The sequence below is a fragment of the Amblyraja radiata genome, chromosome 37, assembly GCF_010909765.2.
Source record: "Amblyraja radiata isolate CabotCenter1 chromosome 37, sAmbRad1.1.pri, whole genome shotgun sequence".
Classification (NCBI taxonomy): domain Eukaryota; kingdom Metazoa; phylum Chordata; class Chondrichthyes; order Rajiformes; family Rajidae; genus Amblyraja; species Amblyraja radiata.
This window is the reverse complement of record NC_045992.1, coordinates 19,164,599-19,190,374: the sequence shown is the minus strand read 5'-3', so window position 1 is coordinate 19,190,374 and position 25,776 is coordinate 19,164,599. Positions and strand designations below refer to the sequence as shown.

The 25,776-nt window shown below is 45.1% G+C and overlaps 1 protein-coding gene across 1 annotated transcript; it reads left to right on the top strand.

Annotated features, from left to right (window-relative positions):
* The first annotated feature begins 1,561 nt into the window (after positions 1-1,561).
* On the top strand, positions 1,562-12,627 carry LOC116966382 (SUN domain-containing protein 2-like). Its single transcript, XM_033012584.1, has 4 exons — positions 1,562-1,570; positions 1,988-2,191; positions 3,342-3,426; positions 12,576-12,627. Exons 1-4 carry the CDS (start codon positions 1,562-1,564, stop codon positions 12,578-12,580), a joined length of 303 nt encoding a protein of 100 aa, XP_032868475.1. The 3' UTR covers positions 12,581-12,627.
* The last annotated feature ends 13,149 nt before the right edge of the window (positions 12,628-25,776 follow it).

The following is a 25,776-nucleotide window of genomic DNA, read 5'->3' as shown; positions in this document are numbered from 1 at the left end:
ATCTGCCGTTCCTTCCTAGACATGTCTTCTTGCTCTGCATTTTACAACTGCTACGATCTTTTGTCTATTTTTCTTATCACCTAACCGCTCCTATTCACTCCTTGACCAGATAATTTTACTTGCAGCTTATCGCCATGGTCACCTGGTTTTACACTATCGGAGCCATCCACCCACCTGTGCAGCTTTACAAGTTTATTTTTGTCGCCTCCCCAGTTCTGACGAAGGGTCGTTGACTTGAAACATGAATTCTGTTTCTCTGGCTACAGATGCAGCCTGAACCGAGTGCTCCCAGCATTTTGTTTTTCAGATATACCCATCAACAGTTTTAATGCATTTATTCTAATTTTTTTTCCTATACGACTGCCACCTTTCAGTCCATGTTAGCACACGTCCTCTAATATCTTGGGCTCTTAATTTTTGTGCAGCAGCCTCATATGTGGTAAATGCCTTTTGGAGATCAAAATACACACTACATTTACAGGAGATAGACACAAAAAGCTGGAGTAACGCTGCGGGTCAGACAGCATCGCTGGAGAAAACAAATAGAAAATTCCTTTTCTCCAGAGATGCTATCTGAGCCACTAAGTTACTCCAGCGTATTGTGTCTATCTTTGGTTTAAACCAGCATTTACAGTTCCTTCCTGCTACATTTACAGGTTTCCCTTATCAACTCCCTATCACATCCTGTCAGGTTTTGTCACACATGATTTTCATTAAACCATGTCGGCTGCATTTGATTAAATTCAGCTCACCAAATGATTAGTTATGTCCTCTTGTGAACTATGAGTGCTGGATGAAGTAGAATCATAGAGTGATACAGTGTGGAAACAGACGCTTCGGCCCAACTCGCCCACACCTGCCAACATGTCCCAGCTACACTAGTCCCACCTGCCTGCGTTTGGTCCATATACCTCCAAACCTATCCTATGCATGTACCTGTCAATTGACCTATAGTTCCCAGCTTCTGTTTTACCTGCTGGGAGGCCAGGTGAATCTCGCTCACAGCCTCTTCTTCTGCTGGTCCAGGTGCCCAGTAAATGTGAGATCTGCTTCCAACAGCCATTCAGGCAGTGAACCCCTGGCCCAATGTACTAATTGCATCAAACCCTTGTGCCAAATGAATTACATTTCCAATTTTGTGTAGGAAAGATGGTTACCTTGTTTCCTCTGAATGGACCAGTCAGAATATCATAACCTGATGTGTAGGAAGGAACTGCAGATGCTGGTTTACACCACAGATAGACATCAGCGAGACAGGCAGCATCTCTAAAGGGGGAGGAATGGATGACATTTCGGGATGAGACGTCTGAAGAAGGATCTCAATCTGAAACATGATCCATTCCTTCTCTCCAGAGATGCTGCCTGTCCCGCTGAGTTCCTCCAGCATTTTGTCTCTTTTTTTAATAATATTATAACCACTCAAACAATCTACCTGCTGCAGTTCCTGGCGACTCTCTCCTTGCAACCTTTCTTCTCCAGTCCTGCCAATGTCGTAAACCTTTCTTGTGCCTCTCTAGTGCACTCCCATCAATCCTGTAGAATGGCAACCAGAATCCACACAATGTTACAGGTACTTCTGAGCTAACGTTTTCCACAGTTCCAAGATGAATGTCCCTCTGCCTTCAAAGATCCATGAACAAGCTCTCCAAAGATAGACACAAAATGCTGGAGTAACTCAGTGGGACGGACAGCATCTCTGGAACATCAGATAGACACAAACCGCTGAATAACTCCAGCATTTTGTGTCTATCTTCAGTGTATCTAGCATCTGCATTTCCTTCCTACACGACAAGCTCTCGAAGATATTTCTGTTCCCCACCACGGTTCAGTATCCTTTCAGCTATAATGTATTCCCTTGCCTTGTCTCCCTCACCAAAGGATCAACATTTGTAAAATAATGTTTTTTTACGATGACAAAGATACTGCTTTGCATTGATTTCAATGTTTACAAGGAGGAGCACTGACTATCCTGCTCTTGTGTGTTTAGAATGAGAAGGTGTTGCTCCCACTTGTCAACAAGCTGCTGTTTGGTTCCTCACAAGACAGCACCGGGGAACCTCTGACAGCACAGCTGGTTCATCGCCTGGATCTCGAGGCCCTCCTTGCTGGCTTGGAGAAGAAGATCCGCTCTGATGCTTCACTATATCCTGGTCTGGCAATGGAGGCAGCTGTCAGAGCAGGGATTATTAAGGTACAAGCATGCAAGCAACCAGTGGCTCTAACTCTGGAACAGACTATTGTATTTCAGAAAAGTAATTTATTCATAATATATAGTTAATGAAATTGGGGCATGTCTTGCTTCTACGTTCCATCAATTCAGCACTTTTGCTTGCAATGTTTCAATCAACACCACATCCTTAAACAGTGCTCCCATGAAGTGTCTGAGAGTGTCTAGTGATGGCTGGACCTTAGACCAAGGCCACTTCCCCACAGCCTTTGCGGTGACTGCACTGACCTTCAGTGTGTCCCACACACCACATACTCTCACACCCTGGAATGTGCCAATCGGCAGCAATTCATTTACCAATATCTTGTGCAGGAAGATCAATTTTTGGGCAGACCAAAGTGAGTCTTCCGCTGAGATAATGATCTTCCAACAGCAGTTGACATTTATCTTGTTGTGCGTCCCTGTGAACAGCTCCTAGATCACTGATGCACAACAGCTCAGGATGAACCATGACAAGAGCCCTTGCATTCTTCTGACCTTCCTGTCAAACACCCAGTGCATAAGGAGGTGAATGTTGTACACACCACAACCATCTCAATGGCAGCGTGCAGTGGGGTACTTTCCTGACTGAGCAGGCAGGGTCTGACTGGGAAGGCTCCTCACAATACTATTGGCGAGTTCCTCTGTCTGATTGGGGAGCCATCTGATGGGATCCATCGAGTCCTTCTCCCACAGTGCCTGTAGCTTGTTCTACGTTGATCACTTGTGGTCAAAGGTAGTTTTTTTCAGGAACCTTTCTGTGAAGGACAGGTAGTAAGGCAATGTCAAACTGAATGGAACATTGCATAAGTCTACATCGGCCAACAGCTACACTAGTCCCACCTGCCTGCGTTTGACCCATATCCCTCCAAACCTGTCCTATCCATGTCAATGCACTTTAATAATTATTGACCTAATCACATAATCCTGCCGCATTCTATGCAGTATGCTTGGGCTCTCCATTGCTCACTTTTATTAGACCTTGCTAATTCCAGATTATGGGAATGGATAAGAGTGAACATTTTGTGGGAACTGTTGAAGGGAGCATTGCACGTCTGGTTTCTGTATGTGTGTGGGCTCTGCACTCCATTGCCCCCTTCTTATCCCAGATTATTGTTATTTTTTCCTATGGTAGGAAGTGGAAAGCATTGTGGAGCAAGCCCTGAAACTGTACAGCGCTGACAGGGTTGGATTGGTGGATTATGCACTGGAATCTGCTGGTAAGTATCAGACAAAAACCCGGGCCAAGTAAAACTGTGAATGTAACAGACTGAAAGGGTGTTGTGTGGGCTGGCACTTTAGTCATGTTTGACTTGCTCCCTAGGAATGGGGTGCTCTTTCACACTGGGCGATATGTCCTGAATAGGCAAGTACAAATCTATGTTTACAGTACAGGTTTCCCCAGAGCTGCTGAGGTTCACACTGCTGAATGTTAATTTAACTTGTAACTGCTTGATGTTGCGCCAGCCACAACTCATTTAAAGGCTGAGCCATCGGTTGGATGACATTGCCCTGGGGCACAATCGGACATCTTAATTCTGTCCACTGCTCCACCATCCCTGCAAACACATTGGTTAATCTCTTGTGCTCTCTCGCCGAAGCTTTGTGCATTTCTGAGGGCAAGGCAGCCAGGACTAGATGCACTACTCCAGCTGTGGCAAAGCCTGTGTTTTAAAGTTCCCCCATCACTTCTTTGCTCTTGTACCCTGAGCCGTTATTTATAAAGTACAGGAGTTTTTAAACAACATCCTAAACTTCCTTCTTTCAGTAAACTAGGCACATATATCACCCACGTGTGTAAGAAGGATGTGAAGGTCTGATGAAGCGTCTCAACCCGAAGCGTCACCCATTCCAGAGACACTGTTGTTTCTTCACTCCTTTTAGAATTGTGCCCTCTAGTTTACATTGCCTTATTCCTCCTCCCAAAATGAAATATTTCACATTTGAATTATAGCTGTAACCAGCCTGTTCAAACCCTATTCTGTATTTGCCTCGAATGCCATTAATATCCCCAGCTCACAGTATCATCTGCAAATCTGGAACTCAAAGTGATTTAATGCGTATGAAGAAAAGGTGGATCTTATTCTGCCCTCTGGCCAATTTTACAACTTACAATTAACCTACAAGCCTGTACATCTTTGGAGTGTGGGAGGAAACGGGAGAAAACACATGCGGTCACAGGGAGAATGTACAAAGTCCGTACAGACCGCACCCGTAGTCAGGATCAAACCCAAATCTCTGGTGTTGTCAGGCAGGAGATTTACCGATCCGTCACTGTGCTTCCCTGTGCTGTGCTCTTCTGTTGGTTAGCCAGTTTTATTCCTTGAAGCAAAGTTTAAGTTGCAGAGAAAGTGAGAACAAAATAGATAGACTGGAGACCAGGAGACATTTGAGATGAATGTCGATACCAGCTGGATCGGTGGAGATGCAGACGAATTAAATCTTAAACACCTGTAGAAGTGCAAGAAAAGAAGACAAGCTCATGGTTTGAAATGTGGATAGAAGCTTGGGTCTTCTCAAGCTAACATTGGATTTAATTTGAATTGTGTAGAAAACTGAAGATCTGCTTTAGGTTTCAGCCATCTGCAGAATGACCAGGATACTGCCTGGATTAGACAGAATGCTGGAATAGAATATTAGCTATAAGAGGAGCTTGGACAAACGGAAACGAGAGTCTGAGACGAGACCTGATAGAAGTGTATAAAATTATGAGAGATATATAGATGGAGGAGTCAGTCTTTTCCCCAGGGTGGAAATGTCAAATACGCGGGGGCATCGAGTTAAGGTGAGAGGGGGAGATGTTTAAAGGAGATGTGTGAGGCAAGTTTTTCTTGCACAGCTGTGGGTTTGCTGTCGGCGGAGGTGGTGGAAACAGATACAATAGTAATCTTTAAAAGGCATTTAGACAGATACATGTACAGACAGGGAGTAGAGGGATGCAGACCATGTCCAGTCAGATGGGATGAGTTAGGCTGACATCATGGTCGGTGCAGACACAGTGGGCCAAAAGGGTCTGTTCCTAAGATGTAAATATATGTTCTACAATATATGAAAAATATATGTTCTACAATATAAATTGTCCTTTCTGGTTAGTCTCTAAACTAGGTCAGATGTAATGCTATATGGCTTTATATTATTGAGAAAATGCCCAATGCAAACAGCAGTCATTTGTTGCACATGTTCCCAGCTAACTGCCCACAAATAACAATATTTTTATACCTTGGTCAGCTGGTAGAAGTTTTGGTTCCATTTTGTGTTAGAGAAATCTTTCTCACTGTACTTAATATTTTGCAAAAATAGCTCCTTGTTTATTATAGTTGTATTGAATGGAAAAATTATGAGAGCAAGTAAATGGTTAAGATTTGGGAGGGTACTTATCCAACCACTGCCACCTGGTGGCCATTCAGCAGTACATTGAAAGTTTCAGCTGGATTCTGTGCTCCAACCTGTTGGACATTGTAATGTGTTGAGTTCTTGGGCAAATTTGGAAAGTTCTTCTTAACAGGTGGAGGACCAGCATTCTGGCAGGCAGGTTCGCTACTGCCACACGGGTGGTTTTAAACTGAATAGGGGGTGGGGGGTCAAGTGGGATAGTCAAGGACGGAGTTAAAGGGAAAGAGAGGAAAAGGATAATTAATTACCCCAGCATTAACGGGAAAGAAAGCTCACAAAGGGATAGGAGAGTATGGCCAAGTATAAGAAGTAAAGTAGATGAGCTTGAGGCTCAGTTAAAGGTTGGTAGATATGGCATTGTGGGGATTACTGAGGTGGCTGCAGGAGGATCGGGCCTGGGAACCTAACATTTAGGGTGATACATCCGATAGAAAAGACATGTAGGTGGGTGGGGGGCGGGGATTAGCTCTGCTGGTGAGGGATGGAATTCAGTCCCTTACGAGGGAAGACATAGGGACTGACGGGGTAGAGTCACTGTGGATAAGAGAACTCGAGATAAAGGAACCGCTTGGAGGTAGTGATCATAATATGATTAGTTTTAATCTGCAATTTGAGATGGAGAAGGTTAAATCAGAACTACCAGTGATGCAGTTGAACAAAGGGGACTATGAAGGCATGAGAGAGGAGCTGGCCAAGATAGACTGGAAAGGGATCCTAGCAGAAATGACGGTGGAACAGCAATGGCAGGAATTTCTGGGCATAATCCGGAAAACGCAGGATCATTTCACTCCAAAAAGGAAGAAAGATTCTAAGGGGAGCAGGAGGCAACCGTGGCTGACGAGAGAAGTTAAGGACAGAATAAAACTAAAAGAAAAGATGTATAACACAGCAAAGAGTAGCCAGAAGCCAGAGGAAACACTCATAAGGAAACAAAACGGCAATACGGGCTGCAAAGATGAAGTACGAGGGGAGGCTGGCCAGGAATATATATAAAGAAGGACAGTAGATGCTTCTTTAGATATATTAAGGGAAAAAGAGTAGCAAAGTCAAATGTGGGTTCCTTGAAGGAAGACACAGATGAAATTATTTTTTATGTTTAAGAAGGAACTGCAGATGCTGGAAAAACGAAGGTAGACAAAAATGCTGGAGAAACTCAGCGGGTGCGGCAGCATCTATGAAGGAAGGATTATTTGTTGTACATGACGGCTGATAGGGTGGAAGGAGTGAACGGGTCCTTTTCAAAATGGCAGGCAGTGGCGAGTGGAGTGCCGCAAGGCTCGGTGTTGGGGCCACAACTGTTTACCATATATATTAATGATTTGGAAGAGGGAATTAGGAGCAATACTACCAAGTTTGCAGATGACCCAAAGCTGGGTGGCAGTGTGAACTGTGAAGGGGATGTTAGGAGGTTGCAGGGTGACCTGGACAGATTGAGTGAGTCGGCAGATGCATGGCAGATGCAGTATAATATAGATAAATGTGAGGTTATTAACTTTGGCGGCAAAAACAAGGGGGCAGAATATTATCTCAATGGGGTTATGTTAGGTAAAGGTGAGATGCAGCGAGACCTGGACGTCCTTGTGCACAAGTCACTGAAAGTTGGCTTACAGGTAGAGCAGTGAAGAAAGCTAATGGAATGTTGGCCTTTATAACAAGAGGATTTCAGAATAGCAGTAAAGAGGTTCTTCTGCAGTTGTATAGGGCTCTGGTGGGACCACATCTGGAGTATTGTGTACAGTTTTCGTTTCCTAATTTGCGGAAGGACATCCTTGTGATTGAGGCAGTGCAGCGTAGGTTCACGAGATCGATCCCTGGGATGGCGGGACTGTCATATCAGGAAAGATTAAAAAGACTTGGCTTGTATTGACATGAGTTTAGAAGGATGAGGGGAGATCTTATGCAAACATATATAATTATAAAAGGACTGGAGAAGCTAAAAGCAGGAAAAATGTTCTCAATGTTGGACGAGTCCAGAACCAGTTCTCTGCAAACCTGCATATTTCTTGAAGGATTCATGAATAACTTTGTCCATTCAGTGATATGATTATAATTTTTTCTCTTGTTAGGTGGCACTGTGATCCACACGCGCTGCACAGAGACGTTAGAGACCAAGACTATTCATAGTCTGTTTGGCATTCCAATGTGGTACCAATCTCACTCACCCAGAGCTGTCAATCAGGTATATAATCCTTGTACTGCTGCTCCCTTCTGTCTTGGAAGCAGTGACCTTTGAATCCTCTCCTAGAGGCAAAAAGGTACAGATACGCTATAGGTCCACAACTTCAAGATTTGATGTTGGGGGCACCACAACTAGTGTGTGTCTTCTGCTTTCCCCAGGTTTATGTGAAACATACTCTGTCTGCATAACAGTTCTTCCCAGTCAGAAGAATGCAAGGTATTGATATATATGTCAACAAAAGTCATATATTGGCTCATCAGGCATGCTTGTTCAGTACCACAGTTCTGGGATATGGAATAGAAACATGGAAATTATGAACAGGAGTAAGCAATGTGGCCCTTCAAGCCCACTCAACCCCTCAGTGTGATCATGGCTGATCATCCAAATTGATCCCCAGTTGGGGGACTCTCCATACCTTTCTCCCCATACCTCTTGGTCCCTCTAGCTACAAAAACAATATTTAACAAATGAGTATATTGAACGATCTGATTTCAATTGTATTCCATGATAGAGAATTCTTGGTTTCTTGGTCCTCCAAAATATTCCAAATGGAATTTAAACTGGAGATGGTAGTTCACTACTCTGGATGAAGAGATTTCTCCCCCTCTGAGTTCTACATGACCTCACCTTATCCTTGCACTGTGAAACTGGTCCTGAAACTCCCCAGCATCAGGAACATCTTACCTCTAATCTTTCCAGTCCTGTTAGAACTTCTAAATTGTGTAGGTTTCTATAAGATTATCATTCTTTCCAAACCCCAGTGAATATTGACCAGATTGCTCTTCAGACGTCAGCCCTGCCATCCCTACAGTTAATCTGCTGCACTTTTGATGTGATCCCTCCATAGCAAAAATATCCTTCCTGAAGGAAAAGTGGGCTCCTTCCATCTGCTTTAACCAAACTACAATGCTTTATGCTCCCCATTGCTCTCACCTGAATGTAGATTGCCAGTGTGTTTGTCAAATCTTCAATTGAGTTAAGATTTTTAAATTCCACTTATGGAGTCATATAGCAGAGAAACAGACCCTTTGTGGCCAACACGTCCACGTCAGCCATCAAGTACCCGTACAACTAATCCCAGCTTTTGCCTGTAGCTTACAGAGGAGCCTAAATCCAGAGGGTATAAGATTTTAAGCAAAGAAAGATTTAGAGGAAATCAGAGAAAGCATATTTTGGGTTGCATTTGATCACACTGCCCCCGCCGCTGCTTCCATCCCTCCCTCCGCTCCGGCTCTCCACCCGCAGCCCATGCAGTTGAAATTCTTGTTGATCACCGAATTTTTCACGAGAGCATGCAAAATTTGTGATCAGCGTGAGAATTTGTCGAAATGCGTGTGTCTCATGCTCAAAGCGTGAGAGTTGGCAACCCTGAAATTATCCAATGACTTGAACTCCACAGCCCTCTGTGGCAATGAAGTTCTGCCTCACCTTTCTAAAGGCGCACTCTTTAATTCTGAGGCTATGACCTCTGGTCCGAGCCTCTCCCACCAGTGGAAACGTCCTTTCCACATCTACTCTATGTCTTTCATTATTCTGTAAGTAACCTCATATCCTCACGTTGATTGTGTCCAAAAATCTAAATCTTTGCTGTCTCTTTAGGAAGAATCAGTGTTCAGGAAGGAACTGCAGATGCTGGAAGATCGAAGGTACACAAAAATGCTGGAGAAACTCAGCGGGTGCAGCAGCATCTATGGAACGAAGGAAATAGGTGATGTTTCGGGCCGAAACCTCACCTATTTCCTTCGCTCCATAGATGCTGCTGCACCCGCTGAGTTTCTCCAGCATTTTTGTGTACCTAGGAAGAATCAGTGTTCTGTTGAAAGGAAGGGGGATAATTGTGGGTAGAGAATTGTGGGAGGCACAGTGGTAGAGTTGTTGCCTTACAGCGCTTGCAAAGACAGAGAACCCGGTTCGATCCCAACTACGGGTGCTGTCTGTACGGAGTTTGTACCTTGATCTTGATTTGGTCCTTGATCTTCGGTTTCCTCCCATTCTCCAAAGACGTTCAGGTTTGTAGGTTAATTGGCTTGGTAAATGTTAAAAAAATTATCCCGAGTGTGTAGAGGATAGTGTTAATATTTCCTGTTTCCGTGCTGTATTTCTTAACTAAACGGAGAATCTTTCCTAATTTTTTTGTTTATGTTCTCTCTTGCAGCCGGAGGTTCATCCTGGGAACTGTTGGCCATTTAAAGGCTCCCAAGGCTTTATTGTCATCGAGCTTGCTGTCTGGATCAGGCCTACAGCCTTTACCCTGGAGCACATTCCAAAATCCATTTCTCCGCATGGATCAATCAGGAGTGCCCCTCAAGACTTCTCTGTTTATGTGAGTGAAACGTATAGAATATGAGTGAATGTTTGTGAACCATGGTGTTTGTCTGGAGCATGCTGCTGAACATGGCAAGGCTTTCTTGGACATTGGATTCCATGTTCAGGGTCCCGAGTGGTCTCATAATCCACGTCAATAGCATTAACAAGTTCTGTTAAAAATGAGCAAATTCCATTTCACAGTCCAGAACAATAATCCCTCAAATAGAAGGCCCTCTAATATAATCTTCAATCTTCCATGCTACACAAATTGCTCATAATGGTGTTTGAGCTGTGATTCTGGGTTTTCACTGTCTTCACTGAGTTTTGTCACTTTATGGCACAATCCTCAACACTGCTAACCACAAAAGCATCATTTAGTGATTAAGCAACTTTACAACCAATAGATGAGATTAAAGTTAATACAACCCTACACATACTAGGGACAATTTTTATGCCAATGCTTTCCTGAGTGCCGGGTGAACAATTCTTCACTGGTATTCTCTCAGGATTGCGGATGACCTGCTTCCACTCTAGTTCTGTGGGTATAGAGGTGCCTGATGAGGCCCCTGTGGTGGGACACACTGATTCCACCACAGATTGGTTGATGCAATGTATGCAGGACATCGTTTCATTCTGATTGATTGTGTACAGATTCACGTCATGTGCTAAATGAGGTGAGGGCATTTTTCCAATTGACTTTTAGGGAACTACTAGTTCTGTTTGAAATGAAATGACTTTATATATTCAACCAAGCTTTCTTCCAGGCAAGGATGAAAGTCCTGCTTTCATCAGGTTGGTATAATTGTTGGGGTGACTGGAGAGTAATTCTCTGTGTACAAAGCTTACTAATTTCTATTTGTTCACAGGGCTTGGATGATGAAAATCAAGCCGAAGGGGTCCTGTTGGGACAGTATACATATAATGGGGAAGGGGATTCAATCCAGACGTTTGAGGTGCAGGTATGGAAGTGCAGAAGGGATCATTGATTCTTTGCTGGAACAATCCTATAACCTTGGCCTTTTCCTGCAAGCTTTTATTTTCCTGTGCCTCAAATATCTATCTCTCTTTTACAAAAATAGGCTTTGCGATGTAGTAACTGTTAAGCAAAATCTGGCATGTCCCAATATTTGACAGTTAGCTCACTGGTGTTTGAACTGTGATTCTGAGTTTTGGTGCTGACTTCACCCATGTTTCAGTTTAGCTTAAAGATTCAGTGCTGCAACAGGCCCTCAGTCCGCACCGACCAGCGATCCCCGCACACTAACAGTATCAATAGACAATTGGTGCAGAAGTAGGCCTTTCGGCCCTTCAAGCCAGCACCGCCATTCAATGTGATCATGGCTTATCATCCACAATCAGTACCCCGTTCCTGCCTTCTCCCCATATCCCCTGATTCCACTATCTTCAAGAGCCCTATCTAGCTCTCTCACGAACGTTTCCAGAGAACCCTCCTCTGAGGCAGAGAATTCCACAGACTCACAAGACACACACGAGGGACAATTTACTTATTTACCAAGCCGATTAACCTACATTATTTATACCTTCAATCACCTGGATTAGAAAAACGGCAGAAATCGGTGCTGTAACGGACATGCTGCTAATGCACTTGCTTTACACCGAATATGAACACAAAATGCAGGAGTAACTCAGTGGGTCAGGCAGCATATTTGGAGAGAAGGAATGGGCGGCGTTTCAGGTCCTGACCCTTCTTCAGACTCGTATTATTGCAAGTATCATATTGACTGGAACAAATGACGTTAAAAATACAAAATTGCAAATCTGCAGGTGATGGAGGACTGAAACACAATGCTAGAAATACTTGTGTCTGGCAGCAGGTGTGCAGATACTTTTTTTAAATTGACCATTCATGCAATCTGGTCAAGGATAAACATGTTTTCAGATGCAGAGATAGGGAAACCGAGGAGAGCTGGATCAGTGGCTGATCTACTTGAAGCATCTATAAGTTTCAAACTGGCTGAACCAATCCAGATTACGGATTGTAGAATCAAGAACCAGTTGGTTTACCAAGGAAAGACACAAAATGTTGGAGTAACTCAGCAGGACAGGCAGGTCCAGGAATGCTGCCTGACCCATTGAGTTACTCCAGCCATTTATCTTTCCACAGTAGAAGTTTATTTTGTATGGCCACTTTATTCACAATTTGTCTGTTGCCACAAGCAAGCCTGTGTAAATAAGCATGTTCTCTCCCCATCCACGATGCTACATGGAGTAAAGCTGTTGCTCCCAGTATTTCCTGCTGTAATTTGAGATCCATGTTCTTCTTATACCTCTGTAAAACATCTACCTTTCCCATGATAAAATGCTTGTTATCAATGCTGTATGTATTTGAATAGACTGTCCTGAAATCCATGATCAGCAGGATGTTTTAAGTCTAATTTTGTAGCTAATCCATCTTCTCTCCTGCCTGCAGTACTTTCATACTGAAGCACAGGTTCCCTGATCTGTCGTCATGTTTTTTTTGCTTTGTAGAATAAAGATGCTGCAGCATTTAAACTAATTGAACTGAGGGTGAATAACAACTAGCGTCATCCAGAATACACCTGCCTCTACCGGTTCCGCGTCCACGGAGATCCAGTGATGTGATGCTGGAAGTTGGCTACCCCGCGCTCGACAACCCTCCAACCTCAACCCCGCCCGCGCTCCACGTTGATTTCCCACAACAATGTCAATTTCTGACATAAATGTTAATGTTTTTTTTAAATTATTTATAATTATTTAATATTAAATATAGTTAGAATGAAACATCCTTAATTTGAAAGTTTTTTCATTTCGTTGGGGGGTTGTGGGAGGGGGGGATGTGTGGGTGGAGGGGAGGGTGGTGTGTTGGGGGTGTGTGGGCGGGGGTAGGGGGGCAGGTGGGCAAGGGAGGTGGTGAGTGGGCAGGGAGGTTGTGGGGAGAGGGGTGTGTGGGTTGCGGGGCGGTTGTGGGTGGAGGGGGCTTGTGTGAGTGGGGAGGGATGAGGGAGGGGCGAGTGTGGTCAGCAGGTTGGGGGAGGAGAGGTGGTGTGAGCAGGGGAGATGTGATGTGGTACGGGGAGTGGTTGTGGGCAGGGGTGTGGTCGGGCAGGGGTGTGTGGGGGAAGGGGGGTTTATGGACGGATGTGTAGGGTGAGTTGTGGGGGAGGGGGGATTATGGAGGGAGGGGGGTTGGGGCAGGGAGAGAGCTCGGTGAAAAGACGGGGTTGTGAGGGAGAGGGGTATCATGGGGGACAGGAGCCAACGAGGGCGACCAGAGTGGATGGGGATGGAACTGACAGTGCGATGGGAACTCACAGCGGGCGCTGGTTACTGGACGTTCTCCGCGGGGATCCGAAAATTGTGTCCGATTGGTAGCCTCCGCCGGCCATCCTCAGCTCCAGTAAAGATGCGATGGCGCAGGAAGTGGCGGACCGTCCCGCTGAGTGACAGGAGAAAAGACTAATCCATGTGGCGCTGATGGCAGGAGAGCAGATCCATCTGCGCTTATGCAGTTTTTAAGATTTTTAAACTTTGTTACCTTTTACATTAGACCACCAATTGGAACAAAGCTTTCCTGCCTGCCCGCCCTCTTATCTTGTCCTCTTGCAGTTTGCGCAGTTTAAAAATTTACGCAAAAACAATCGAAAAAGAGCGGCAAAACGCAGACAGACTTAACACAGAGCTTACGTGGATTTTGAAGAATCAGCACCAAGGAGAAGCAGGAAGAAGCATTGATTGGCTCAAGTCCGTGGGGGAAGTTGAGTAAGTCACCGGGGACAAATAGTTTAAAACTGAGGAGTTTGGTTTGTAAATTGGTGAATTAGGCAATTTATCAGCCAATGTATGCAAGGCTGCTTTAGGAGAACGGTCTTGTGAGTAAAGTGTGAGTCTTTGGCTCGGGAGTCTTCGGCGAGGAGGAGACTACGCAATATACTGGAGAGGGAGAGACGAAAGAAGATGTCAGGCAAGCTGATTCAGTGTGATGCTTGCAGTATGTGGGAGGTCAAGGACACCGCTGGTGCCTCTGGCTGCTACAAGTGTTAGAAGTGCATCCAGGTACAGCTCCTGAAGGACAGTGTTGGGGAACTGGAGAAGCAAGTGGATGACCTCAGGTTTGTCCGAGAGGCTGAATCGTTCCTCGACGAGTCCTACAGCAAGATTGTTACAACTAAGGTACTGGAAGAGAGAAGGTGGGTGACAGTGAGAAAGGGAAGTAAACATGGAATGCACAGGTCCCCGGGTGTTGTACCTCTTGTGAACAGATTCACCCACTTAGAAGCTGGGTCGGGACAGAAGACGTTGACGCTCTGAGCGGCACACTGGTTGGCGAAGCAAAAAGCGCTGTTGAGCCAAAACCAAAGAGGCCGACGTCAGGCAACGCAGTGGTGGTTGGAGACTCAATTGTGAGAGGTACGGACAGGGGTTTCTGCGGCAACAGACCGGATTCGAGGATGGTGTGCTGCCTCCCGGTTGCCAGGATCTAGGATGTCATGAACAGAGTGCAGAAAATCCTCAAGGGCGAAGGTGAACAGCCAGAAGTTGTCGTGCATGTTGGCACAAACAATGTCGGAAAGAAGGGGATGAATATTCTGAAGTGTGACTTTAGAGAGCTCATAAAAGTGCTGAAAAGCAGGACCTCCAGGGTAGTTATCTCCGTTTTGCTTCCAGTCCCTCTTGGCGGCAAGAGCAGGAACAGGGAGATACAGGACGTGAATGTGTGGATGGGGAACTGATGCAGGGGGCAGGGATTTAGGTTCTTAGACCACTGGGATCTGTTTTGGAGTAAGGGGTAACTGTACAAAAGGGACGGATTGCACCTTAACAGGTGGGGGACCGGCACTCTGGCAGACAGGTTTGCCACTGCGACACAGGTGGTTTTAAACTAAATAAGGGGGGGGTGTCAAATGGGATAGTCAAGGACTGAGTTAAAGGGAAAGGGAGTAAAGGGATAGTTAATGACCCCAGAATTAACGGGAAAGAAAGCTCACAAAGGGATAGGAGAGTATGGCCAAGTGTAATAGGGATTGATGTGAATGGTGAGATGCGTAAGGAATTAAAAGTATTTAATTTGAATTCGCGAAGTATAAGAAGTAAAGTAGATGAGCTTGAGGCTCAGATAGAAGTTGGTAGATATGAAATTGTGGGGATTACAGAGACGTGGCTGCAGGAGGAACGGGCCTGGGAACTTAATATTCAGGGTTATACATCCTATAGAAAGGACGGGCAGGTGGGCAGAGGAGGGGGGGGGGGATACCTCTGCTGGTGAGTGATGGAATTCAGTCCCGTGCGTGGGAAGACATCGGGACTAACGAGGTAGATTCACTGTGGATTGAGTTGAGGAATTGTAAAGGCAAGAAGACACTAATTGGTGTTATCTACAGACTCCCAAATAATAGCCCGGATGTCGGGTGTAAGTTCCAGCAGGAGTTAAAACTAGCATGTAACAAAAGTAATGCCACTGTGGTGATGGGTGATTTCAATATGCAGGTAGACTGGGAAAGTCAGGTTGGTTCAGGACCTCAAGAAAGAGAGTTTGAAGAGTCCCTCCGAGCTGGATTCTTAGAGCAGCTTGTAATGGAGCCGACCAGAGAAAAGGCAATTCTGGATTTAGTGTTGTCCAATGACCCAAATTTGATAAGAGAACTCGAGGTAAAGGAACCGCTTGGAGGTAGTGATCATAATATGATTAGTTTTAATCTGCAATTTGAGAAGAAGGTTAAATTGGAAGTGTCAGTGATGCATTTGAACTATGAAGGCATGAGAGAGGAGCTGCTCAAGGTAGACCGGAAAGGGATCCTAGCAGGAATGACGGTGGAACAGCAATGGCAGGAATTTCTGGGCATTATGGAAGTTAGGGATAGAATAAAACTAAAATAAACGATGTGTAACACAGCAAAGAGTACCCGGAAGCCAGCGGATTGGGAAACTTTCATGACAACAGAAGTACGAGGGGAAGCTGACCAGGAATGTAAAGAAGGACAGTAAAAGCTTCTATAGACATGTTAAGGGAAAAAGAATAGCAAAGTCAAATGTGGGTCCCTTGAAGGCAGGCACGGGTGAAATTATTATGGGGAACAAGGAAATGGCAGAAGAGTTGAATAGGTACTTCGGATCTATCTTCACTAAGGAAGACACAAACAATCTCCCAGATGTACTGGAGGACAGAGGATCCAAGGGGGTCGAGGAACTGAAATAAATTTTTGTTAGGCGAGAAATAGTATTGATAGGCTAATGTGACTGAAGGATGATAAATCCCCTGGGTCTGATGGTCTGCATCCCAGGGTCCTCAGGGAGGTGGCTCTAGAAATAGCGGACGCATTGGTGATCATTTTCCAATGTTCAATAGATTCAGGATCAGTTCCTGTGGATTGGAGGATAGTTAATGTTATCCCACGTTTCAAGAAAGCAGCGAGAGAAAACGGGGAATTACAGACCAGTTAGCCTGACTTCAGTGGTGGGAAAGATGCTAAAGTCAATTGTTAAAGAGGTAATAATGGGGCATTTGGATAGCAGTAAAAGGATTAGTCCAAGTCAGCATGGATTTATGAAAGGAGACCATGCTTGACTAATCTTCTGGAATTTTTTGAGGATGTGACAAGTAAAATGGATGAAGGGGAGCCAGTGGATGTAATGTATCTAGACTTTCAGAAAGCTTTTGATAAGATCCCGCACGGGAGACTGGCGACTAAAATTAGAGCACATGGTATTGGGGGTAGGGTGCTGACGTGGACAGAAAATTGGTTGGCAGACAGGAAGCAAAGAGTAGGAGTGAACGGGTCCTTTTCAGAATGGGAGGCAGTGGCGAGTGGAGTGCTGCAACGCTTGGTGTTAGGGCCGGGAGGAGGTGCGGGGCCCAATTGGGAACAATTTTCACAGAAATATAAATAAATAATTATAAATGAGTCGCGTGTCATAAATAATATGACAGTCAGTCGGCTTTAAAAAAATCTTAAACCGCACATGCGCAGCTTGTTCTCCTCTCCGTAAAAAGAAAAAGAAACAAAAATAAAGTAACGATTCAATTTGCCCAAGGCTTCCAAATCTCCTTCTTTCTGAATTACTGAATGGGTGACGGCAGGTGGAAAGATGGTGGGAAAAACGGGAGCACACCGGGTCAACATGAATCAGTTGTCATCTTATTGAATGACTATACTAGTTCACGGGACCATAGAAACATAGAAAATAGGTGCAGGAGGAGACCATTCGGCCCTTCGAGCCAGCACCGCCATTCATTGTGATCATGGCTGATCGTCCCCTATCAATAACCCGTGCCTGCCTTCTCCTCATATCCCTTGACTCTACTAGCCTCTAGAGCTCTATCTAACTCTCTCTTAAATCCATCCAGTGACTTGGCCTCCACTGCCCTCTGTGGCAGGAAATTCCATAAATTCACAACTCTCAGGGTGAAAAAGTTTTTTTCTCACCTCAGTCTTAAATGACCTCCCCTTTATTCTCAGACTGTGCCCCCTGGTTCTGGACTCGCGCAACATTGGGAAAAAATTTCCGGCATCTAGCTTGACCAGTCCTTTTATAATTATATATGTTTCTATAAGATACCCCCTCATCCTTCTAAACTCCAGTGAATACAAGCCTAGCCTTTTTAATCTTTCATCATATGACAGTCCGGCCCTCCCAGGGATCAATCTCGTGAACTTACGCTGCACTGCCTCAATCACAAGGATGTCCTTTATCAAATCAGGAGACCAAAACTGCACACAATACTCCAGATGTGGTCTCACCAGAGCCCCATACAACTGCAGAAGAACCTCTTTACTCCTATACTGAATTCCTCTTGTTATGAAGGCCAAGATTCCATTAGCTTTCTTCACTGCCTGCTGTACAAGGATGCCCAGGTCTCGCTGCACCCCCCCCTTCCCTAACCTCACCCCATTTAGATAATAATCTGCCCCCTTGTTTTTGCCGCCAAAGTGGATAACCTCACATTTATCTATATTATACTACATCTGCCACGCATCTGCCCACTCACTCAACCTGTCTAGGTCACCCTGTAACCTCCTAACATCCTCTTCACAGTTCACACTGCCACCCAGCTTTGTATCATCCGCAAACTTGCTAATGTTGCTCCTAATTCCTTCTTCAAAATCATTAATTTATATGGTAAACAGTTGCGGCCCCAACACCGAGCCTTGCGGCACACCACCCGCCACTGCCTGCCATTCTGAAAAGGACCCGTTCACTCCTACTCTTTGCTTCCGGTCTGCCAACCAATTTTCTATCCATGTCAACACCCTACCCCCAATACCATGTGCCCTAATTTTAGTCATCCGTCTCCCGTGCGGGACCTTATCAAAGGCTTTCTGAAAGTCTAGATACACTACATCCACTGGCACCCCTTCATCCATCTTACTTGTCACATCCTCAAAAAATTCCAGAAGATTAGTCAAGCATGATTTCCCTTTCATAAATCCATGTTGACGGACTAATCATTTTACTGCTATCCAAATGCCCCATTATTACCTCTTTAATAATTGACTCCAGCATCTTTCCCACCACCGAAGTCAGGTTAACTGGTCTGTAATTCCCCGTTTTCTCTCTCGCTCCTTTCTTGAAAAGTGGGATAACATTAGCTATCCTCCAATCCACAGGAACTGATCCTGAATCTATTGAACATTGGAAAATGATCACCAATGCGTCCACTATTGCTACAGCCACCTTCCTGAGGACCCTGGGATGCAGACCATCAGGCCCAGGGGATTTATCATCCTTCAGTCCCATTAGTCTACCCAATACTATTTCTCGCCTAATGAAAATTTCTTTCAGTTCCTCTACCCCCTTAGATCCTCTGTCCTCCAGTGCATCTGGGAGATTGTTTGTGTCTTCCTTAGTGAACTCTTCCGAAGTACCTATTCAACTCTTCTGCCATTTTCTTGTTGCCCATAATAATTTCACCCGTGTCTGCCTTCAATGGACCCACATTTGACTTTGCTACTCTTTTTCCCTTAACATATCGAAATAAGCTTTTACTGTCCTTCTTTATATTCCTGGCCAGCTTCCCTTCGTACTTCATCTTTTCAGCCCGTATTGCCTGCTTAGTTTTCTTCAGTTGTCCTTTGACAGTTTCCCAATCCTCTTGCTTCCGGCTTCTTGGGGTCCTGAACCAACTTGATTTTCCCAGTCTGGCTGCATATTGAAATCCCCCATCACCACAGTGGCATTACCTTTGTTACATGCTAGTTTTAACTCCTGCTGCAACTTACACCCTACATCCGGGGTACTATTTGGGGGTCTGTACATAACACCAATTAGTGTCTTCTTGCCGTTACAATTCCTCAACTAAATCCACAGTGATTCTACCTCATCATTCCCTATGTCTTCCCTCGCAAGGGACTGAATTCCATCCCTCACCAGCAGAGCTACCGTCTTCTGCAATAAACAAAATTCTGTATAAGGAGTAGATGAATCTTTGATCGTTGAGCAATTCCCTGGATTGTTCCCAGTGATCACTGTATTCAACACTCTTGAACAAAGTCTTCATTGTCTTACCCGATCTTTGTGTTGTGTTTTAAAGTTTTCTTTAACATGAGAAAACAGGAATGGGGTACTGATTTTGGATGTACACAAAATTGCTGGGGAAACTCAGCGGGTGCAGCAGCATCTATGGAGCGAAGGAAATAGGCGACGTTTCGGGCCGAAACCCTTCTTCAGTCTGAAGAAGGGTTTCGGCCCGAAACGTCGCCTATTTCCTTCGCTCCATAGATGCTGCTGCACCCGCTGAGTTTCCCCAGCAATTTTGTGTACCTTCGATATTCCAGCATCTGCAGTTCCCTTTTGAACATACTGATTTTGGATGATCAGCCATGATCATATTGAAAGGTGGGGCTGGCTCGAAGGTCAGAATGGCCTACTCTTGCACCTATTTTCTAAGTTTCTGTAACAGATAAGATTTAAAGTCTTGACTTTAGTTTTGGGCTCTTGGACGGGTAAACTCAATATCATCACAAGTCCCGGATAATTCCGAAAATATTATTAATCTAGCAAACTATATTCCCAAGGAATCCGCAAAGTCACACTAAGAGCCAACCAGTTCTTGGGCCCAGAGGGGTTTTGTGTCAGGGTGGCTGGGAAGCATCGGTACCAGCCTACTACAGGGTCTCGTCATAGTTGTTGTCATAATCACCGCCTTTTACTGTGTTGCTGCCCTGATCCGGCGTTGCTGAGCTCAGGCAGCTACGGCCTTGTCACCACAGCACCAGCGCTAATGCTGGCGCAACCAACCAACCCAGGTAAGATTGTTAAAGAAGAATTTCACTCACTCACTATTATGGCAGAAAAAGATCAGCCAGTTGTCCGAAATGAAAAAGAGGAGGGAGCATAGAAGAAAAATCTTTAGTACTGCAAAGTATAATGGGATAGTTCACACAATAATGTTCAACCTAGGTGATTACTGCAAACTCAGCAATGTGATCAACACATTGATCTACTTCACATCATCAAAAGTCATCCCTTAGTGTATAAATATCCTGCTATGCTGACTAACATTGGAAATGTGATCACAGCCTTTGACTGAGACACATCTCCACTTGCGCATATAAAATTAACCAATTGCTGATGGTTAATGATTTGAGTCCTTGAGTATTTTTACGGATCGAGACTGACAGGCAACGTAACTCTCATTCCAGAAGAAAATTCTGCTCACTGCCTCTGTTGCGATGGCCATGCAAAGAGTGCCCTGGGAGGAGGACAAGGGATTGACAACACTGCTCGGGTGATGGTGAGGGAAACCTTTCCTGACTCGTCCCATCGAAGGAGCAGGAAGCTGTGTTGAGATCGAGGTCCTGTGTGGAATCTGGATGAGCAAGCACCAGGTGATGGTCAGGCTGAGGGTTTGGAGATCACGGAGCCATCCCCCACCCCCCCTGTGTTTGCCCTCACAGAGACACAAGTAGAGTGTGTCGCACCTGCAACACATCGGGCTCGGCTGAAGCTCAAACTCAGACGCACAAAGTCACAAGGTGCACAGCAAGTTGCTCACCTGGCCTTGCCTTTCCCCTCCGCCAGCTAACCAGCCGCTTGCTGCCTCTCCTCCTCAACCGTAAACTTGGCTCGTGACAAGTCCACCAAGGCTGGCAGCCTTGTCATTACCTCTGGCACCACCCACCTACCCCCCCTATCCCTCCAAGCGCGATGGCGCAAGTCCACCCACCATCCGGAGCCAGTCATCCCAACCCCACAGACAGACAGATGACTTACCAATTCACACAGCCAGCAGTGCAATGCGGCTGACCCCCCCCTCGCCCCCCTCCCGGTCCTAAAGCGTGTGGGCAAGAGTTTTGTCGGGGGGGCAGGTCCACATTGAAGAAGCAATCGCTCCCTGGAGCTGCTCATGTGAAGGCACTAAATAGTAAGATTAAGATTAAATAGTAAGATTAAACGAGAATTTACCAGATAACAGATAGCTCAGAGAAAGCAGGACAGAGGCAGGGAGGGAGCAACAGATGGATACGGATAAGATGCAGTGTCTGTCGAGCAGAGTCCCTCCAGCATGTTGTCCCAGCAAAGAATGAAAAACTGGAACTAGACACAGCTATTCACAGCCGTTTCAGGAGTGCCACAGGTGGAGAAGGTGGAAATCCATTTCCTAAAGATGGGGGAAAAATAGCTGAGTATGATGTTCACTAATTCTTTAAACAACCTGTTTGGAAATTTGCCAGATTAAGATGATTATTCCTTAATCCCATAGGTTTAAGGTGAATGGGAAATTATTAAATATGAATCTGAGGGTAGCCTTTTCACACAAAGGGTGGTGGGTGTATGGAAAAAGCTGCCAGATGGGGTAGATGAGACAGTGACTGTCCCAACATTTAAGAAACAGTTAGACAGGTACATGGATAGGACAAGTTTGGAGGGATATGGACCAAATGTAGGCAGATGGGACGTGTAGTTGGGACATGTTGGCCGGTGTGGGTAAGTTGGGCCAAAGGGCCTTTTTCCACACCATCACTCTATGACTCAGCACATATATCCTGTGGGGTAAGACAGCCAAGGCTGGGCGTGGGTGTAAGTTGTGGAATGCAATGATGTGGTTCGGATCTCAGGCAAATAGCTATTTCACAATATTGGATTTGCCAGATTTCCAGAATCTGCAATTTTATTGCTTTACTCCATCCTGATTTGCAATTGATTAATGATGGTTCGCAGAATGATCCTGACCTGAAACATTACCGATTATTTTTCTCCAGAGATGCTTCCAGCGCTTTATGTCTATCTTTGGTATAAACCAGCATCTGCAGTTCGATGGTTACGTTTTTGTATTCTCTTCATGTCCGATTTAATTTGTTTCAACTTCCTTCCAGAGTCACCCTCTGTGTAAGTGCAGTGAAGAGATGGTGATGGACTGATTGAAGACCTGTGGTGCAAATGTGGTGAAAGTAAATCAGTTGTGTCTTTAGTGTCCCTCTGAATGTATGTTTTGGACGATGGTTGGTGGTGTTCAAGAGGTTGTGGGTGTCTGTTTGGTTGTGGTCATTATTTTAGTTTAGAGATACAGATTAGAAACAGCCCTTTCGGCCCAACGTGTCTACGCTGACTATCTATCACCCGTTCACACTAGTTCTGTATTTTCCCACTTTCTCATCCACTACCTGCACACACGGGCATTTATAGAGGCCAATTAACTAGCGACGTTCCACAACCTACCATCAGCGGCGCTGTAGATCTGCCATTGCCTGTGGGGGGGCGGGATTAAAATGCAGGTTTGTATTGATTGTCGGAGAGGGATTTCCGTATTTTCATTAAATTTTCGTGACCTGGCGTCTGCCACTGAATTAAGTATCCCTGGTAGATACGTAGCCGATAACCAAATATTCCTTTGGATACACCATTCCCAAATACGGTTTGCCAATTCATCACAGGATATTGATATATTTCCACCCATATGATTTATATATGCCACCACCGTGGTATTGTCTATCTGCAATCTATCATGCTGGTTAATCATTCCCGAGCAATAAGATTTTAAACCATAAAAAGCACTCAACATTTCTAAGGAATTTATACCCTTTGTGGTAAGTAGGTTAGTTTCCTGTATATTCCATCTCCCTCCAGAGCTCGAGATGGTATCCGTTGCTCCCCAACCCAGTGCACTGGCATCTGTTTGTAATACCACAGATGGGTTTGGAATAACCATTGGGTTGGAGCTATATATAACATTTTGTTCCCACCATTGTAGTTCTTTTATAGCTCTAATTGTTAGCTCCATAGGCCTATCAAAATGGCCTCTATTAATTTTTAGTGCTCTAATTTTTTCTCTCTGTAAATTTTGGTAATGCAATCGTCCAAATTGAATGGCAGGAAACGTGGCTATAATTTTCCCAATAATCCTGGCTACCCGTCTAATGGATGGTTTAACGGTATTAATAAGCTCTGTGCAATCCTTTTGGAACTCAGTGGCTTTCCCTATAGGTAAAGGCACTAACATATCAAGTGTGTTAATAGTGAACCCCAAGTAATCAATATTAGTTGCAGGTGTTAATCTTGACTTAATTGGATGGATAATGAATCCCAGCTGTTCCATCAATTTACTTGTGGCAACCACTGCTCTACTAGCCAATTCATAAGTTTTCCATTTTAAAATGAGCATATTGTACAAACTTATTAAGTGTTGATAAATCAATAATTATCCGGCAACCCCCATCTTTCTTATGTCTAATGAATATATTTGAGACAAATTCCTGTTGTTCATGTTTGGTTTTTTTCAATTACTCCTTTCGTGAACAACCTTTGTATTTCAATTTTTGCTTTAGCTCTGTCTAATTTGGTAAGCATATAAGTTCTGTCCGGTGTATGTTGTACTGGAGGTTCTTGTATGTGTATAAACTCTATAAGATATCCCTTAATACTGCTAAGGATATACCTATCCACAGTTAACTTACACCATGCTTCCAAATGAAATTGCAACCTCCCTCCAAGTTCTGTGCTCCTTATTAATTTTGAGGCACAGACCCACCTACCTCCATGGTTATCGGTGGTGTTACTTTCTTGGTCTTAACCGAGGTTGCGGAGGGCCTTGAGGTTGAAAGTGGGGTAAATGTTGAAGTGGAGGCTTCCGCATTTTCCATTGTGGGCGTCCCGGGCCAACCCCTAAAAAAGGACGCTGTTGCTGGTTCCTCTGGCCTCTCTCCAATTTTTCGTACTATACATACTAGTACTTGCTTTTTGAGTCGTCCCATAAGGATGATACCGTTTTCCGACATATCCTTTGGTCGCTTTTATTAGGCCCAACGTTTTGGCCTCTTCCTCCAAATCTTTGACCTGTTTTGATAGGTCACCCCCAAACAACAAATTTTGAGGTTTTATGGCTTTCTGTTTGCACAGGATTGCAAATTTTGGGTCTAACGTTGGCTGAATAGCCCCTTTCCTGATGTTGTTCAGTTCAAATTGAACATTGCAAAACAGTGCTAAAGCGTCTTTCATGTCATTGGACATATCCACATTTTCCAGCCTACGGGCCAAAGCTGTTATACCCGCCGAGAGTCCTTTACTAGCATTCTGTATTTTCATATCCAGACTCCGAATATCCTGCCCCACGTGTCTCCAAATGCTTCGGTTCACCTTGGGTACATTCAGAGCCGCACAATTTCGCGGAGGTAAATGTCTTGCCCATACCTCAGCTAAGGTATCAGTTTTGAGGTGATGGGTCGTCATATAATCAATGCTGGCCGCCATCCTGGCCTCTAGGTCTTTTCCAGTTTCTTCTTGCTGGAAATATGTGTGCACCATGTCCAGCAACTGTGTTCCCTCATCCTCCATATGGGAACGTGGCTCTGACTCTTGTTCAGAGTCCGAGTCAGGCAGCCCTTGAACACCCTCTTCAGATGAGGATGATATGTCCAGCAGCCTTTTCTGGCCATGCTCTGAGGGACTTACACCTGTATGTGTGCGGCTTTATCCATTTTCTGGAGCCTGACACTATGGAGATGTTCCTCCCACAACCGCTCCAGCCGACTTTCGTGCTCTCCCGCACTAGTCGCTCGCGGGTGTTTCTTTTTAGCCCACCGCTCCTGCCGACTTTCGTGCCCTCGGGCACTAGTCGCACGCGGTTTAAATCGCAACTCGTCGCCATGCCTACCGGCTCTGGTTGCTCCCGGCCGCTGCAAACGCCGTTTTTTCGCCGTCCCGGTACTCCTCCAAACAGATAGATGACGGCCCCACATGCTGCAGCCACTCGTACTGTTTTCCGAGCTCTGCAGATGCGATCGCTGCCGGCTGCTCTATGCCCTGCAGCTGGTCATCATCACTGCTATACAAGTAAGTATTTACCGGCGATTTTTCGGGCTCACTTTCCCAGCGGTTCGTTTTGCGTTTCGCCTTCCCGCCCGGTCTAGAATTAGTTTTTTCCCGGCGCGGGGTTTGAATCTGGCACAGCTGGCTCAACGCAAACTGCCTGTGCCGTCGGCTGCTGCTGCGGGTCCCCGGCACCTTTACCGCCGACATCCTGCAGCTTCTTCACAGCCTTTCTGCGTCCTCTATCCATTCCTAAAAACGGTGAAAATGCAGAATCACTTACCTGCCGTCGACCGGCTTTCTAACTCTCCCGTTCAAGGGGACGTCCTCCCCAGGTCCGACACGTTCAATGCGTGTATGCGATATGACACGCATGCGCCGTAGGCGGGGTTCTTCACGAAGTCACTCACGTGACTCCGCAGTAAAATTAACCAATTGCTGATGGTTAATGATTTGAGTCCTTGAGTAT